This window comes from Malania oleifera, chromosome 5, assembly GCF_029873635.1.
Source record: "Malania oleifera isolate guangnan ecotype guangnan chromosome 5, ASM2987363v1, whole genome shotgun sequence".
Classification (NCBI taxonomy): domain Eukaryota; kingdom Viridiplantae; phylum Streptophyta; class Magnoliopsida; order Santalales; family Ximeniaceae; genus Malania; species Malania oleifera.
The window spans coordinates 106,060,003-106,079,680 of NC_080421.1; the positions used below are offsets into that span (position 1 = coordinate 106,060,003).

At 36.3% G+C, this 19,678-nt stretch overlaps 1 protein-coding gene across 2 annotated transcripts; it reads right to left on the reverse strand.

The window, feature by feature from the left end:
• Positions 1–4,847: 4,847 nt before the first annotated feature.
• Positions 4,848–19,182, reverse strand: LOC131155303 (diaminopimelate decarboxylase 2, chloroplastic-like). 2 transcript variants are annotated; one of them, XM_058108337.1, is made up of 9 exons: positions 19,114–19,182; positions 12,253–12,908; positions 10,811–10,985; positions 10,025–10,174; positions 9,137–9,298; positions 7,412–7,597; positions 6,174–6,296; positions 6,001–6,090; positions 4,848–5,417 (listed from the first exon to the last, which is right to left on the reverse strand). In XM_058108337.1, exons 2-9 carry the CDS (start codon positions 12,753–12,755, stop codon positions 5,337–5,339), a joined length of 1,470 nt encoding a protein of 489 aa, XP_057964320.1. In that variant the 5' UTR covers positions 12,756–12,908; positions 19,114–19,182; the 3' UTR covers positions 4,848–5,336. The 2 variants fall into 2 exon arrangements, with proteins under 2 accessions (XP_057964320.1, XP_057964321.1); XM_058108338.1 differs by lacking the exon at positions 10,025–10,174.
• Positions 19,183–19,678: the final 496 nt, after the last annotated feature.

Consider the following 19,678-nt stretch of genomic DNA (forward strand, 5'->3'; position numbering starts at 1 on the left):
GCCAAATAAAAAAGGGAAATCTACAAATTGATTGGTTTGCTGGGAAATCTTTGAGTGAAGCAATGAACTCCCAAAACCAGTTGGGAATAATCATTGTCCAAAAATGGTTCAGTTCATTAACTCATTCTTCTGTCGTTGCTCTCAAAATATTCTCAATGCTCTTCAAACACATTATTGGATTTACATCATTGTAGATGTTTTCCTCAACAATCCCAAATTATTTAGCTTGCCGAATTTCTGAAAGTTCTAGTTTGAAACTATAATCTACAACTGCAAAAACTTTGGTGATTTTGAACATGAATTTGAAAATTTTAGGCAGGATAACTATTCATTTGTGCAGTACTTTCTTTTTCTTTTTGATAGATTATTTTTTTAAAAAAAGAAAATCCCAACTTTATTGATAGCTCTCACTTATGAAGGAAGAAAACCGTGGTTACAAACATAACATGAGATTTACCAAAAAACTAGTAAAACCAATTTAGGCAACAAAATCTTTACAAGCCCAACAAAACTCATTCCATTATCAAACTAAAACAAACAAAACAAGACCATATGAATCAAAGCAAAACAAACACAACAAATTGATGACAATTTCCTACAAAACAAAAACCTGAGAAAACATAGGAGAACCAAATGATGACATTAAAAACGAAGGCTTGGAATACACATCTTATCCATACGAATTAGACATCTCATTTTACTCGGTAGCACATCACCTACAAAATATCTCCTCGTGTTGCCTCCCTCACCTTGACGAGCCAAGTAAACCGACACCTGATTACCTTCTCTAAATTGGTGCTTTATAGAAAATTGAAGGTCTTGTAACTCCTCTAACAATTCCTAAAAATCCCAAAAGTATCAGGAAGAGCAAATTCTAGATGTGATCCATCCCACCACCAATTTCGAGTTGCTTTTAATACAAATATTTTGATATTTCAACTCTTTACAGAGTTGAACACCACTAGTAAAAGCCTACAACTCTGTTCCATTATTAGTACCTGACTCAAAATTTTCAGAGAAAGGGACCTTGTTATTACCTGACGAGTTGGGGATGATACCACCACCACCACAAGAACCCTGATTTCCTCTACAAAAACCATCAATATTTAGCTTCAACCAACATACATGAGGCTTTTTTTAGACAACTTTTCAAGGAGTTCTAACCTTCGATGTTATCGTTTTCACTTGGAACTCTTCCAGTAAATTCTTATCAATAGAAGGCAGAGAACCCTTCACGCCTTCTGCAATCTTAGTGAGTCAAAACCTCAACGATAACCAAACAACATTTCTTGATTCATCCTTATCTTCTATGCGGGCTTTATAACGTCCGAGTCAAAGTCTCCAAGAAATTATAGTAGGTAACAAATCAACGATCGTATCTTTTTGAGTTAATTATTTGGCACATCAGGACCATCTACTAATTTTCATCCGCCAGGGTTCATCATCAAAGTTTAGAATTCTCAAGACAAACATTGCTCTCTTCCAAACCATACTTGCGATGGAACCCGTACTCAGAACATGATTGAGAGATTCCTCTTTTTTATCTATGCAGTAGTTCCAACATGAGACCATATCAACTCCCAGTTTTCACACTCTCTTATCTACAAGAAGACATTGGAACATGGCTTTCCATATACACATCGATACCTTCTTAGGTAGAAGTTTATACCAGATTCACTCCATCCACGGGTACTGCTCCCTTTTAATTCTTATCACCTCCCAAGTAGAGATAGTTGAAAATTTTTCATCTATGGAAGGTTTCCAAATAAACACGTTAGGCCCCTATTTGTGCTTTATAGACGACAAAAAAATCTCATCTATTTTGGGGACCCCTACCAAATCTTTCAGCATACTAGTATCCCAATTCTCCGTCTCCTAACAATCTTGAATCTTAAACTTAGCATGTTGGACCGTGTGAGAACACTCCGCTAGGGGACCACTGCTCAACCACTTATCAAACTAAAAAAAGTTTTTCCTTCTCTAACCTTCACATAAACATTCTTATAGACTTTTGGAAAGATCTATAAGATTGTCTTCCAAAATCAAGAGCCTAAAGGAGTATAATTGATTGAAGTCATGTGACTTGATTTAACGTATTTAGCCTTAAAGAAACAATTCCAAAGATTATCTAATATCATCAGTCTCCAAGCAAACTTCATGTGAAAAGATCTTTGAACATCATTAAGGTCCCTTATGCCAACACCCTCTTCATCTAGAGGTTTGCAAACCTTTGACTAAGCACACCATTTCATTTTCGCCCTACCATTACTCTCTCCCTAGAGAAAAGAAGAGAGAATGAAATTAATATTCTTGATCACCACCAAAGGAACTGAGAGAACTGCTAGCGTATGTGTCGCCATGCATGATAAAACATGTTGAATAAGGATTAGACAACCTTCCTGAGACAACAACCTCATCTTCCAACTTGCCACCTTATTTCGAATTTTTGAGATCAAGAGATTAAGCATTCTAGCAGTAAGGCGACTAGAATAGTTTTTCTACAACTTATTTCTTCCCCATCTAGAATGGTTTTGTTTGAGGCATGCAAATACTAATAAGCCCCCGAAGTTGAATTAACAAGATCTAAAATGGAGTATTATTACGTAGTGCTATTAAGAATATTTGAAAACTGATCTGAACCGAAAATCCAATCCAAGCATAACTAAACAAAAAATTTCAGTTAACTGATTTCTTCGATTCGCTTTCGGTTCATACTTTTTACAATTTTCAATTATCGGTTTGATTTAGATTTTTATGTTCATAAACTGATGGTTACCCTAATCAAACCGATATATGTATTTATTTATAATATATATTATTTATATTATATATTACTATAAATTTATATAATATATCTTGAAGTTACAAAATAGTATGTACTAAATATTTTTTAAGGTTATTAATTTATAAAAATAAAGTGTATTCTTTAAAAAAATTATAAAATCAGTTTAGATAAGATAATCGAACTGAATCATTAGTTAACCGAATCATTGATTAACCAAAATGTTTGGATCGATTTCGGTTCATAAAAACACCAAACCAAAACTTTTGGTTTAGTTTGTTTCTGTAGGTTTGGTTCGGGTAATTATTAGACTTTAAAAACTTGATGAGGAAAGCCTATTGGTTGAATTATGGAATGGAATCATGGTCTTCAATTTCTACAAAATTGTTGAAAGTTTTTACTTTGTCACCCTCTGAATCTAAATGGCAATTAATTTCTATTTACCAAAATTTTGTTAAATTTCAAACAAATCATCCAAAATTTATTAAAATCTCAAAATTTTAGTAAATCTTGTCTAATTTTAACTATAAAATGAAATTTTCTTTCAAATATATTTTCTCTAAATTTATCTTATTTTTTTTTTCCTATTGAAATCAAATATTATTACAAGGGCTTTTGAAACTTTATGAAAAAAAAATTAAATTTAGATATAAGCAACAATATTTTATTTAAACATTTACATCTAAATTATCTTTATTTGTATAACAACTAATATTTAAATAATTTATAACTTTCAGTCATATTAAATAAATATGTTTAATAGGAATAATATATTATAACTACCACACCTCATACACAATATACCTGTGACTAAATTTAAATTATAAAATATTAGTTCTACAACTTGCATTATTCTGCCGTTAACCATCTCTTAAGTTTCTTTAAAAAATTTCATGCTTTAATGCTATTTTTTATTTTTTTAAAAAATTAAAGTCTAAATAGACATTCGAGTTTCGAAGCTTCAAAATTTTATTTGAAACCAAACTTTAAGACCATGATTGCAGCACATTATTTAATTTTGGCATGACATATTTTCTGTGGTAAAAATAACAATAACACTCTTAAAAGCTATTTTAAAGCCTCAACTGAAGCAAAAGAGGTTCTTATTCCTACTGCTCAAGGATAATCAAAGCACAATATTTTCCAAGTTTGTTCTTTTATAGCCTCCCATATCTAAGAAAAAAATAGAGTTAAACTGGATAAAATAGAATGTCATTTGACTTTTATCCATTTAAATTTTTATTTCATTCCATTTGCCTCAATCTAATTCATACTCTAAACCTAAGAAGGTGCTTGAAAGGGATTATAGAGGGAGGTCTGCACCAGTTTAAGAGTCATTAGTATTAAACCAAGTGGTTGCCCTATTTCAATTAAGATTAGGTCTTTCATTTTCATGTCCATCTGCTTAAGAACAAGGATGAAACTTGGCTGTTTTAATGGGACAAACTATATTCACTGACAGATGACATCTTTCATGGTCCCTTTGAATTAATGAGAATGGAAAGAAAAAAAAAAATGAGAAAACTCATTTTACATTGTATTTTTCTTCTATACTAAATATTGTTAAAAATAAAAATTTATTTCTATATGATTAAAGATTAGAAAAAATAAAAAGTTAACGACGTGTAAAGTCAAAATATTGTTCATGAATTTGAATTTTTTTTTTCATTTTCTTTCTCACTTTTCTTGATAACCAAACATGGAAACATGAATTTCTTAATATTTTTCTTTCCTTTCCTTTCCCTAATATTTTTCGAGTTTATATCTGGCTTGTTATTGAGAATGATGGCATTACTTTTGGAGTTTATATCTGGCTTGTTATTGAGAATGATGGCATTACTGTTTGTTTCTACTAATGCTGCTGCAGGAGGAACCCCTTTATATGGCTTCTGGAAGTGGAAGATAACAAGGAAGCAGTACAGATTGGTTTTCAAGGTGAGATACTATTCATAGCTGAAACTGTATCTACCAACCAGCATGAGTCCAAATTAACAACCGTGGTCTTGAACCACCAGAAACATGCATCCTTTCAACTTTCAAAAAAAGGGAAAACCCACACGGACCCTTTCTTTCAATGGTTTCAATAATTTGAAAGATAAGCTTTCTTGGTAAAGAATCAGTCATGGGCAGTCGGAATCAGATTTAATAGTCTAGTCATGGACACATATGGGAGGCCATCAGTTCTGCAACAAATCAGAAGGCTTTTGATTATTTCAAAAGTTTCATGCTATGGCATCTGGGCATCTTCTGATAATGAGAGTTTTTCCCCTCATAGGCCAAAAATTACATTTTCTTCAAAAACCCTGAACCCTAAAGTCAAAAAGCACCACCAATTCGAAACCCTGATAGGTAAACTCTATCCCTCATTCCTTGCCACTCAACCCATAAGGATAATAAACCACAACAGCTTCACAGATAGAGCTGATACATAAAAATTCAGCTACTGACCCAATGCATGTTCACATCCTAAATATCTAATTCCAGGAAGTACGTACCGTGCATAAATTACGAGCGAAGTTTAATCCCCTAAGCCTGATGCAGATAACATGGTTTATCAAAGGCCCTGGAAGAACTGCATGTGGTCTTCAAATGTCTCACTGTGCCGGATTTTGGCCAAGGATCCATCTTCTTGAACCTATAAACATTAATTCAAACAACAGTCGTTAATGTCAGTGTAGTCATCTAATAAAGACCAAGCGTAAGTAAAAAATAAAAATGAACTCACAGATGCAAAACACAGACACCTTGAGAAAAACAACATATAAAGGAATGACAGAGACAAGCAAACCATAGCGCAATTGATGGAAACCCAAGTATTTACATATCATTCACCTAATTGAAAATTTTCAAAGATATGGCTATATATAGTTGTTTGTTTTTTTGTTCTAAGCCAAAATGCACATTTTTTGATGATTCGAAGGCCAAAAAGAATTTTACAAATGCACTATTAAGAGGGGTTTAATAAGCAAGCAGTGACATCTTGGAATGCCCTTGATTGTGATATAATCTTTGAGAAAAAAAATTTAAAAAGATGAAAGATATGACGATATTGTAGACTCTTTTGTTTTTATTCTAAGTCTTTTTTTTTGGGAGGAAAAATAACATCTAGTCACAGGCCTGTAATCATTTCACTCAATGTTCCTGAAGCAGATGGCTTACCAAATCAGGGGCAATAAAAATTTAATTTAATCAATAATTTCAGGTCAAATTTGTCATACCCAGTACTCAGGTGGGCGCATTTTGAGATTGTAAGTTGATGCCATGCTCATGCAGTAAGCACCTGCATCATGAACAACCAAGCCATCTCCCTGAAAAGTAAAATCCTCATCAGCAGAAGACAGAAATTCATTGCCATGAGCCACCCTCCTTCTCAAGAAGTCTAATGCAGTACCTTAGCAGGAGTTGGAAGTTCTCGATCCTTTCCCAAGAAATCTGCTGATTCACAGATGGGGCCCACCACATCAAAAGTGGTGATCTCAGCATCAGGGGGTGAAGGAGAAACCAATTCTATGTGCTGCACCCAAATGCCAAAAAGGGAATTACAGTTTAGAAAAGCAAAGCCATTTCCCTTGGCATATTATTTAAGCAACATCGATTGGCTTTATAGAACTACCATTGATAATAAGAAAGGGGACAACAAGGAAGAATAAAGCAAGAAACATAATGAGATAAATTACATTAAATAAACATGATACAAGACTAGAGGAGAAGACAAGAGAATTCTTACGAGAGACTCTTAGTTCTAGCTTGCTCTGCCACTCTTTGAATTACAACACTACCTAAATAGAGGGGAGTGGAGGAATATGCTGTGGCATATGCTGTAGACTGGACTTCTTGCTTAAAGAATTAGAATGCAAGCAACTGAAGTTTAATGGTCCAGTTATAGATAAATAATATGGATAAACAATCAGGTAGTCTAGTCAACTATGGTTCTAGCATTCTGCACAAGACAATCGCTTCCTAAGGTCTCACTTCCTAAGGTCCCGTTTGGAACTTGAAAGAACATCAGGAAAGGACAGGAAAATATAAAGGAATCCACTTTTTCATGTTTAGTTATCAAGGAATGTAAAAGAAAATAAAAATATATAGCAAATGAATGAACAAAATTTTATTTTACACATGATTGACATTTGATTTTATTAATTTTTAATCTTATTAAAAAATAGATTTATGATGGTATTTGATATAGATAGAAACTATAGCTGAAAATGAAATTTCTTCTTATTTTACTTTCCTTGAAAAAAAAAAAAATCCTTTCATCCAAAAGGCCTTAAGGTCCATAATTGTTTGCAACCATCCATGACTTGCAAGGCACACTTTTGTTGCTATATATTGTGTTGCTCCTCTATAGCAAGTATGCTGAAATAAGTGTTGACAAAAATACCATGTCTCTAACAAGGTTACCTTAAGACGAGTTTTGGAAACAGATGTTGGGTGATTGAAATGGTGTCCAGGTACTTAACTGGAAGTATTTGGCAAAGAACTCAGGGTAATAACATGAATATTTTGAGAAAGAAGTGATAGAGAAAAAAAGGGGGGGAAAAAAAAAAGAAAACAAAAGGGACAATCATCCCTGTGTGATAAATGCATATTTTCCAACAAAGTAGCTAATTTTGCTAGAGTGCTCACTTGATAAGCACCATATAGACTGGGACGGATAAGCTCTGCCATGCTGCCATCAACCACAATAAAATTTTTTGTCCCATTTGTTTTGACTCCCGTTACATGATTAACCAGACAGCAGGTATTTGCAATTAGTGATCTCCCAGGCTCGATGATGAGATTGAGATCTCGCGACTGTACCAGCTCCCGAACCTGCCGCGACCACACATAGAAGAGAAAAAAAGGGTTAATGAACCAGTAAGTTAGGCAAAGAATGATTTCTGCTATTTTATTTATTAAATTAATTCAACCCAGTTGAAGTTATGGTCTCCATAACCATTAGTATTGAGTGACATCCCACATTTTTAGTGAAAAGAAAGGTTAATGAACCTTTCTCTGAGGATTTCTTAATCCTCAGGTCTGCTTATATATATTATATTAATATATTATTATATTATATTATATTATTAAATTAATAATAATTATTTAATTTAAGTTAGGCAAAGTATGATTTCTGCTGATTTTATTTATTAAATTAATCCAACGCAACTGAAATTATGGTCTCAATAACCATTAGTTTTATCCTACATTTTTAGCTTCACCCAACACTCTATGATATTGACTGACTTTGTTTAAATGGCTCACCATTGAATCAAGTTCAGATATCACAAATTTTCTTGACATAGAAGTCCTGTAGGGAAGTGGGCACCATCATCTTCATAAGGGGCTCAAACATTACAACCTAGTCTTCGAGGTTGAGCCGTGATATTCATTTGAATAAGCACAAAATCCACAAAGCAATGTAATAATAAGGTAAATACAGTAAAAGTTCTTAGATTCAAATGCCAACCACAATGAACCAGAACAAGTTTGTTAATGTGCCTCCGGAAATATCTACCTTGCATCATATTATTATCATCACACTCATCTGATTGGAGCCAATGAAAGAAATTGTCTTATTTACAGGAAAAAAACACAAAACGTTTGTGCATAAAGTGCGCTATGATCTGCCTATGCATTGGAAGTAAACTCAACGTGCACGGTTCACATCAATGAAATCTGCTGAATGTACAGCCTACCCCCCTGCATGTGGAGAGGCCGCTGTATCTATGACTCAAACCCGCAAGGCTCATGTCATGATGGAGAAACCTAAACAATGGATCAGGGTCAGTCCTCCATATATAGAGCCATCCATCCAAACAATTTTGCTTTCTTTTGTATGGATGGTGAAACACAACTTGGCATGAAGAAAGGAGAGGGCTGAAACAATGCTTTGATGTTGATTATATAGACTACTGAAGGCTTGTTCTTGAAAACCTTGACAAAAGTACGCTTTTACAGGAAAGAAACTAGTTCCAGGAGCCACTGGTGCCAGGTGGCCCATCATTTAAATGTGACAAAGGATATCTCACATGTCAAATTTTAAATATGGCTGCCTAACTCTCCACAGACCAAATCTAAGGGAGTTATGTATGCAAATCAGCTGACTATCCTTGAGATCTTTAAGAACTCCACACAACACAAGAAGGGGAGTGGGTGAGCCATGGTTAAAGGCTTAAAGCACCCCATCCCTGCATTTTGGGGAAAGCTCCAGATAGAAGTTTTCTTAAAAACTTGTCAGTTACCCCAACTACACTAGATCTCTCAAGAGCAGCGTACATGCCAAGTGTGATTGAGAATTATAATTTTATAATTCATTATCAAGTGTGTTATGCAAGGAATATGCCTGGAATTTCAAAATATGGTCCTCACAGTGTCAATGAGATCTCTGGGAGTGGGAAGGACAGCATCGCTGTGATAATAATCAATCCCCAGACCACCTCCAATGTTTAAATACTCTATTTCGAAGCCCTGGGCTCGGATTTGATCAATGTATTCCACCATAAGGACTGCAGCATCCCTAAATATGTCAACCTGGAGAAAAAATTGTGCATTATATGTCAGCATTAATAAAGAAACAGAAAAAAACAAAGATATAAACGAATACAAGGAAATTGAGAAACATAGACCTTCCAGAGAAGAGAAGATACGAAAGAGAACAAGGAAGCACCATAAAGTACTTGATTAAGATGAATGAAAAATGCAAATAATACATTTGCAAGAAATAACAAATAACCAGTTTAAAAGGTTTGAGCATTTCAGAAAAGTCACGGACAAAAAACACCAACCTGCTACCAAAGAGCCTTCTTACTGTAACTTAATAAATAATCGTGCATTTCATTACTACATAGAAAAATAGAAGTATAAAAGAGGCAACAATATATTGGGGCTTTAGTAGAAAAGGGAGAACTCCATTAATTGCATAGAATAAATAGAGGATCAAATGGGGAACAAAAATTATTTTTGCAATATAAAGATATCCTGAGCCTCCTATATCACAAATATGGTATTTAAAATTGTACAAAAAATAATTACGTGATAAGAAAAGAGCATATCGAAGTTCTGCTGATCTGTGGACAGCATAAGCTTACATATGTGCATGCACACTGGTGATGCAAGTAGTATTGAAAACAAATGAATTTATAAAATTTTTCAAAAACCCAGGCATGCAGAGATAAGAAGAATTAGGTTATGGAAATTTCTAATTTCAATTTACTTGAAAACAGATTACAAGAAGAAAGCACACAGCCATAAAGCTACCTTGGTAATGGTAGATCCAAGATGGCAGTGTGCTCCCACAAGCTTCAGCTCAGTAGGATGTGCCTTCACAGCATCTAGAAACCACTGCAGCTTCTCATTTCTAATACCAAATTTGGAGTTCTTGTTCCCAGTGGCAACATAAGGATGGACCTAAGGAAACAATAGATGCATATCATTAAGTCTGGAATGAATGATGATAAGTTCATTGTTCAGACCAATAGCAACTCTTAAATACATTGCGCCTCCAAGATTATCTCTAACCAAGTGAATCACATCATTAATTTAACTAGACCTACTAACATGTTGTGGAGTAGAGTTTCTCTCCTAGCTTCTTTTTGGGAAAATGCTTCGGGGATTTTTCAGGGGAGTTCTTTGTCTGATCACCAAAGGAATTAGGGAGCTGCAATTTTGTATTTTCTTTTAGATTATTATCGGAGGATGCCTTGGTTCTCCATAGTTAATAACTCCTCACTCTCATTAGTGAATTTCTTATTCTATAATAGTAGTAATAATAATAATTTAATTTAACCAAGCTAGGACAAAACTAGTCCAATTAAGATGTTTTTAGTTACACAGCACCAAAGGCTTTGATATCATAGCAATAGCTGACAAAGACTCAACCAGGGCCAAAGTTCAAAATTTTGAACTCTGCTACATATTTATCTCCACCCAGGTATTGCCGTATTGGATGAATTCAAGCAATTGAGATACATTCAGTGGTAAATCACCACATCTTACACTTTAGGCACTATCCTGTGCAAATGTATGACAGTATGACCTACATACCTGAGGGTCCACATCTGGGTTGATCCGAAGCAAAACATTAACCTTTTTGCCTGCAATTCTCGCAGCAGAAACAATATTATCGAAGTCAAATTCACTATCAACATTGACAAAAACACCTTCTTCGGCAGCAAGCACCAAATCATCCAAGAGCTTTCCATTTCCATTAAAGATACACCTGTTCTTCAACATATTAGCATAAAAGGTTGGCACAAATGGTTGTATAGAGGACGGCACAACCACAATGCTGAATTACACTTAAAACCAGGGAGGAAATTAATAAAATGCAGATGGAAATTAGTCATTGCATAGGGGTACATGCAACACCAAATCACATTCAAAGCTTAGAAATATTCACCATCCACTTTACATGATTCTGAGTCCATCATCATGTAGCTGCAATTTTGTATATTTCTTTCCATGGCAATACTCAACAATACATTCGTGTATATTTATCACATTCTTAACATTTTCAACAGTGCAATGCATTCTACCATGAGGCTTCTTGGATTGGCAAGAGTTGAAGTTAGTTGCTATTAAGGATGTGTAGAGTAAAATCCTACTAATTCATTTTTCCTGCTAAAAAATTATGATTCATTGTAGGAAGCATCATCAGTAACCAAGTGGCTAGAGGGAATTATGGTAGATGAAACCTAAAACGGTTAGGGCGGGGAAATTGTCAATCCCATTTCTGCTTCCTTCCTTTTCAACCATTAATTATAGTGGGAATAGCGACCACATTTATTTATTGGATTTTTTTTAATAAAAAAAAATAAAAATATTGAATTGCATCCATTAAAAAAAAGAGAGAAAAAAAAAAAAAAAACAAAATAGCACAATCTTAACATTTCTTTAACTATTAATTGAGAGAAAAAACATAATTGGAAAACAATAAATTGTGTTGATGGCAGTACTTTATTATTCCAATCACATGGTATATGCTTATTTGAACAAGTACAAGCTTGAGGAGGCAAATGAATGCTGGACAGGACCTGCGTAGATCTATCACAAAAAAGTGCCGGACGGGTCGGACCTATGTCAAATTATATCTAACAAACCCTGGGAAATAATTTCACCTCAATGATCTCATTCTTTCTCCCATTTCAAAGTTGAAGTATTCCACATTGCCCCAAACAGTGAACAAAATATGCGCACAATAGTCACTAGTGAAATTTCAGGTCCCTGTTGAGCATATGGTAAATAAACCACAACAGCAGAACTCTTTTTTTTTTTTTTTAAGATACAATTACAGAATATGAAAGCACTTGAACAAAAATTTTAATCTCTATGGATTCTATGAAGTTAAATACACTGATTTTAACATTTCTTATTAACTCAATGAATTAAACTTAAAAGACACAGTCCTGAAGCTATTAGCACACATTGAATCTTAAAACATAACAAAAGCATTTCACAAACAACCTCAAAACATATTTTATTGTTACCTGGTGGGATCAAACCCGGCATGAAGTGCCAGTCTCAGCTCATTCCCACTTACAAGCACAGCACCACACCCCAACTTCCTCAAATGCTCCAAAATCTTCAGATTATTATTTGCCTTAATTGCATACCCAATAATTGATCTCAACCCTTCCAAAGCCTCTCTATATGCTTCAAAATTTCTGGTAATTTGGGGCTTACTATATAGATAAAATGGCCTTCTCTTTCTCTCCGCTGCATTCATTATGTCTTGGACTTTAAGATCCTCACAGTACAAAAACCCATCTTCCTTTTTGGTAAAACAGTGCTGAAACTTCTGAGTTTTAGAGTCAGAGGTGAGTACTGGTGTGCTGCTTTGAGACAGAACTGCCCTAAGGTTTAGATTAAAGGGTCTTGGAAATGATCTCAAGGATAGAGTGGGTGTTGGGGCAAATGGTTTTGGGGATGAAGTATGTTTTAGAGTTTTGGGAATGCTAGGAGAGTGAGGGAGAAGGTGAGCAGCCTCCATTGATGAGCAGTGGAGTGAGAAATGTCTGCCCGCAAAAATATAACAATGGTGGGGTTCCAACTGTTTGTGGAACTTATAAAGTAAATTGTTTACTTATCACGTGATATGCACTCTCAGTGACCAAGCAAGCATCCAAAAAAATTATTCATGCTCCTGTCAAAAAATTTTAAGCAAACAAACGTTAAAAAAAGAGTTACAAGAAGAAGAAGAAGAAGAAAAATTGTGCAAGAGGAAGCTTGTTATTTGAACACCCCAGAAGTGACTACGGAACACATTTTCAAAGATGCATCCAAGGTCCCTAATTTAAGCATGCAAGCAGTACCCACATATAGAATATTATGCTTGCCTTTGATTAACTTAGCAAAATGTGCCTGCATGAACTGGTCAATGCATTCTTCCATCAGAGTATGGGATCATCAATGGAGTTTACTATTAGAAAAACCAGCGACTTCAATGCAACATGTTTCACAAGCCACAAAGATGTTAAGATGAAATGGAAACGGAGAAAATATGGAAACGAAGAAAATGAAAACGCCTCGAAGAGGATGAGCTGCAGCAGAGGAGAATGAGCGTGCCAAATTCATTCCATAAAAAAAAACACAATTATCACGTACTCAAATAATCCATTAAAAACCATGTGCTCATTATCCATTAGAATGCAATAACTCATTTCCTTCTATATTTATCCTATGTATCTATAAATAAGAACATTTGTATTGTGTGAAGTGTGCAAATGAAGTGAGTGAGCGAGGAGTGTGAGAGTACTGAAGGTGAGAGAGACAAAAGTGTGAGAAGAGTTGAGTTGAGTATGTGTCTCCTACTCTTGTTTTTCTCCCAAATTATAGTATATTCGGTGTGCTCCGTGGACGTAGGTCAGATTAGACCGACCCACGTAAATCTAGTATTCTTATTTTGTGTGATTATTTTGCTTTTGTGTGTGAATATTGTTCCTAGATCCTTAACAAGTGGTATCAAAGCCAGGTTGGAGCAAAGTCGCCAAATCAGAGCAAAATTATAGATCGGAGTAGATTGGAGGTCCCAAGAGCTATATTGTGCTAATTACATGTCTAAGGAAAATTCTGTCTAGGAAAGTGGGACTTAAGCGGTCCATTGTGACCCCCCACTTCCTGAGAATTTACTTGGTGTAATTTAGCACAATCATCACTGGGCTCCACCGCCATGTCAACAGACACGTCAACACTAGGCCCCATTGCCACGTCAGCGCCACGTCATCACCGGGTCCCACTTGTCACGTCAGCAGTTTGTTAACAGCATTAATTAACGTTGTCACTAACGACATCAGAATATTCTGTTAAGTGGGAGTATATTCTGTTAAGTTTAACGGAAAGTTGATCGATTTTGACCAGAAGGTTTGACCATATTTTCTTTGAACGATTTGAACCATTTCTAAGGTTTTCAGCCATTCCGAATCCAACCGTATGGTCCATTTGAGTTGATTCCATCTATAGATTGACGAATCGAGATGTCGAACAAAAATAGCTCAAAGATCGAGATGTTTAACGGCACCAACTTCGATTTCTGGAAGATGTAGATTGAAGACTACTTGTTTGGTAAGAAGTTGCACTTACCATTGAAGGGAAAGCCAGATTTCATGAAGGAGGACGAGTGAGAGTTGCTTGATCGAAAAGCTCTCAGAGCTATCAAGATGACGCTGGCAAAGTCTGTTGCTTTAATGTCAAGCGCATGACAACCACTAAGTCTCTTATGGATGCGTTCTCCAACATGTATGAGCAGCCATCAGCTGCCAATAAGGTACACTTAATGAAGAAGTTATTTACCATGAACATGTCTGAAGGTGAAAGTTTTAGTAGACATCTTAAATAATTTCAACGAGCTGTCAGATCAACTCGCCTCAGTTGAAATCAAGTTTGATAGTGAGATCCGTGCCTTACTAATTCTTAGTCAGTTGCCTGAGAGTTAGAAATGTATTGTTACTGCGAACAGTTGTTCCGCAGGAAAATTAAAGCTGAATTTTGATGAAGTCGTCAGCATGATTTTGACGGAAGAGATCAGGATGTCAAACACTGCTTTCACTTCAAGTTCAGCATTGAAAGTGGAAAGCCGAGGTAGAGATTCATGGAAAGGAAGCGGGCATGACCGATCAAACAATCGTGGCAGATCTAGGTCCAGGCGATCCAAATCCAGAAATCTCAAAGGTTCCCAGGGCACAAAGAACATTGAGTACTGGAAATGTGGAAAGTTTGGTCATTTCAAAAACCAGTGCAAAGGTCCAAGAAAGGAATATGAGGCGAAGACAGAAGCAAATGTTGCTTCAGAAGAAGGTGATATGTTTATATGCTCTTTGGAGAGCAATAAGGAGTCTTGGGTCTTAGACTCTGGAGCCTCATTTCATGTCACTTGCAGTAAAGATTGCCTAGAGGAGTATATACCAGGTGACTTCGGTAAAGTATACCTTGACAATGATCAACCTTACAACATAACTGGTAAGGAAATTGTGAAGATCAAGATGAATGGGTCAGTATGGAAGCTGAATGATGTCAGATATATTCCAGACCTAAGAAAGAACTTGATCTCAGTTGGTCAACTGACAGATAAGGGATACATCGCAACATTCATTGGCGATGAATGAAAGATTTCAAAGGGTGCATTGACGATTGCACGAGGTAAGAAAAGTGGAACACTTTATGTGACTTCTAATGCATGTATGTCTATTCAGTTGCTACAGGAAATGTCGATAGCAACATTTGGCATCAACGACTTGGTCACATCAGTGAGAAGGGATTCAAGGTGATGCACTCAAAGGGAAAGTTGAGTGATCTACGGTTAGTAGAGATTGATATGTGCGAGGATTGTCTACTCGAGAAAGAAGAGGGTTAGTTTCCAGACATTCACTAATGCCCCAAAGAAGGAGAGACTTGAACTAGTCCACTCAGATGTATGGGGACCGACGACCGTCTCATCCGTAAGTGGAAGGAATTACTTCGTGACATTTATTGACGATCATTCTCGGAAAGTATGGGTTTACTTCCTGAAATACAAATCTGATGTCTTTGATACTTTTAAAATTTGGAAAGCAATGGTTGAAAATGAAATTGGTTTGAAAATCAAGAAGTTGAGAACCGATAACGGTGGTGAGTATGATGACACCAGGTTCAAGAAATTTTGCTATGAGCATGGTATCAGAATGGAAAGAATTGTGTCAGGTACGCCTCAGCACAACGGTGTAGCCGAGCGGAAGAACTGAACATTGATTGAAAGAGCCAGAAGCATGCGTATGCAGTCAGGCTTACCAAAGCAGTGATGGACAGAAGCAGTCAATACAGCAGCATACTTGATTAACAGGAGTCTATAAGTACCATTCGACAACAATCTATCAGAAGAGGTATGGAGCGGAAAAGAGGTGAGACTTTCACATTTGAAAATTTTTGGTTGTATAGCATATGTGCATGTTAATGATCATGTTAGAAACAAACTTGATCCAAAGTCCCAGAAATGCACCTTCGTTGGTTACGGTGAAGATGAGTACAGGTATCGCATTTAGGATGATGAAAACAAGAAGGTGATCAAAAGCAGAGATGTGATCTTTAATGAAAAGGTGATGTACAAAGACAGACATACAACGGAACCAATAGAACCCGCAAAACTAGTTCAAAATGAAACAACCTATGTAGACCTGGATGATGTCCTAGAAGGTGTCAGGACACAACAGCGAAACACCGAGAATCCTCAGGCAGAGGAGACACAACAGCAAAATACCGAGATTCCTCAGGCAGAGGAACCTATGGAGCAGATTGTCGCACCACCGTCTCCTACTCCAGCTCTAGAGCTTAGGAGATCTTCTCGGCAGCATGTACCAAATAAGAGGTATATGAATTATTTACTTCTTACAGATGAAGGAAAACCCGAATGTTATGATGAAGCATGTCATGCGGCAGATTCGAGCAAGTGGGAGCTTGCAATGAAGGATGAGATGAAGTCCCTCAACTCCAATAAAACGTGAGAACTAGCTAAGTTGCCCAAAGGTAAGAAGACTCTTCACAATAAGTGGGTATACAAGATCAAAGAGAAGCATGACGGATCCAAGAGAAAAAAAACCCGATTGGTAGTCAAAGGCTTCGAGCAAAAGGAAGGAATTGACTACACTGATATTTTTGCACCGGTTGTGAAGTTAACAACTATCAGATTAGTTTTGAGCATTATTGCCTCAGAGGGTCTACATCTCGAGCAGTTGGATGCGAAGACAACATTTCTTCATAGTGATCTTGATGAGGAGATTTACATGCACCAACCACAAGGATTCTCAGTAAAAGGTAAAGAGGATCTTGTGTGCAGATTGAAGTAGAATTTGTATGGTTTCAAACAAACTCCCAGACAATGGTACAGAAAAGATTTTTAGAAGTGCAATGTCGACCACTGTTTCTACTTCAAGAGGTATCATTCTAACTATATCATACTATTGCTATATGTCGATGACATGTTAGTTGCAGGACCAGATATAGGAGAAATCAGGAAATTGAAGTAGTAAATGTCAAAAGAGTTTGACATGAAGAACTGAGGTTCAGCCAAGTAGATACTTGAGATGCGGATCTCCAGAGATGAGCAACAGGGAACGTTGCGGCTATCTCAGTCAAAGTATGTTAGCCGTGTTTTACAGAGATTCAACACGAGTAGCGCTAAGGCAGTAAATACGTCATTGGCTGGTCACTTTCGTCTCTCCAAGGATCAAACTCCCCAGACAGATGAAGAGAAGGACTTCATAACTAAGGTACCTTACGCCTTAGCCATTGGAAGTCTCATGTACATCATGGTTGGTACCAGACCAAGCATTAGTCAAGCAGTGGGAGCTGTTAGCAGGTTTATGTCAAATCCAGGGAAGACTTACTGGGAAGCAGTGAAGTGGATTTTGAGATATCTACGTGACACTATTGATAAGTGTCTATGTTTCGGCAAATGAGATTTGAAAATTCGAGGATACGTTGATGTTGATTTTGCAAGTGAAATTGATCATCGTAGAAGCACCACCGGATATGTGTTCACTGTTGGCAGAACAGTTGTTAGTTGGATGTCACAGATACAGAAGATTGTTATTTTATCCACTACAGAATCTGAGTATGTAGCAGTGACAGAAGCCAATAAAGAGATGATTTGGCTTCAAGGTTTGTTAACAGAGCTCGGAATAAAGTAGGAAAGAAATGTTTTGCATAGCGACAGTCAGAGTGCGATACATCTGGCAAAAAACTATGCATTTCATTTCAAAACCCAACACATTGGATTTCGTTATCATTTCGTCATATCTCTATTAGAGGATGGAGTGTTGACACTGGAAAAAATTCAAGGTAACAAGAATCCAACGGATATGTTGACAAAGGTGGTAACTACAGAGAAGCTAAAGTTGTGCTCAACTTCAGTTAGTCTTCATACTTGAAGACAGATTTGAGCACATCATTATCTATATACTGGTTAAGATAGTATCTCCGTCTCTAAGTGGGAGATTGTTAAGCTGAAATGGAAACGGAGAAAATATGGAAACGAAGAAAATGGAAACGCCTTGAATAGGATGAGCTGCAGTGGAAGAGAATGACCGTGCCAAATTCATTCCATAAAAAAAACACAATTATCACGTGCTCAAATAATCCATTAAAAACCATGTGCTTATTATCCATTAGAATGCAATAACTCATTTCCTTCTATATCTATCCTATGTATCTATAAATAAGAATATTTGTATTGTGTGAAGTGTGCAAGTGAAGTGACTGAGCGAGGAGTGTCAGAGTGCAGAAGGTGAGAGAGAGAAAAGTGTGAGAAGAGTTGAGTTGAGTGTGTGTCTCCTCCTCTTGTTTTTCTCCTAAGTGTGCTCTGTGAACGTAGGTTAGATTAGACCGAATCACATAAATCTGGTGTTCTTATTTTGTGTGATTATTTTGCTTGTGTGTGTGATTATTGTTCCTAGATCCGTAACAAAAGATTTCTCATTTAGTAGATGGCAGGATCATTTTAAGATATCCCCATCACGTGAACTTCCAGGAGCCCCTCAAAAAGGACACATGATGGTGATGCAATCATAGAAACGGAGAGACGAATAATCAAGTGCCAAAACTAAATAAATAAATCTCCCCAAGATCCTCTGCTGTAACAGAAATCTTAATTCCCAAATATCCCTCAAATTCAGAATACCCAAAAAAAAAAAAGGACACCAGTTTTGTGTTCGGTAGCTTGGAGCTTGGCAAAATTCTATATAGTTTAATCATTTATTCAACATTTCGTATAAATTTACACAAGTAACACAATTTCAAATGAAAGGGTCCAATTTCATAAATTAACATGCAACGTAAAATATGATACCCAAACCAGAAAGGTAAAGGGGAAGAAAGGGTACCTCGGTTGCGATGACGTGTGATCGAAGGCAAAGAGAGTGCAATTCTCCTCGGACCACCTGCACCCTGCGATTCTGAGACGGGCATTTGAGAGAGAGAGAGAGAGAGGAGGAGGAGGAGGAGGGCAGAGAAGCTAACCTTGACGAGGGGGAGGAGAAGATTGGACGAAGAGAGCAAGCACCCAGACCCAGTGGTGCTCGTCGGAGAGCAGAGGGCCTGTGTCCGTGTGTGAGATTTGCTCGGTCTGTCCGCCGGGATCGACGACAAAGGGTTTAAACGTTTACTGATTTACTGGCGGAAAAGGGGTTTAACGCTAATTAGTTAAGATTTTTTTTAAAAAAATGTTACCTCCAGTTTTCAAATTCAAGTTAATTAGCAGTATTTATGTGAGTAAATTGCATAAATTTTCCAAAAATTAAGAATTATGTTTCATATTCATACTCAAATTTTCCTTATCTCTTTATTAATCTTATTTTTTTAAAAGAATTTTAAAGTTGATGAATATTAGTAAAATGTAAATTTAGTAATAGTAGGATGAATATTGGAGAAAAGTTAAACTTGACGATA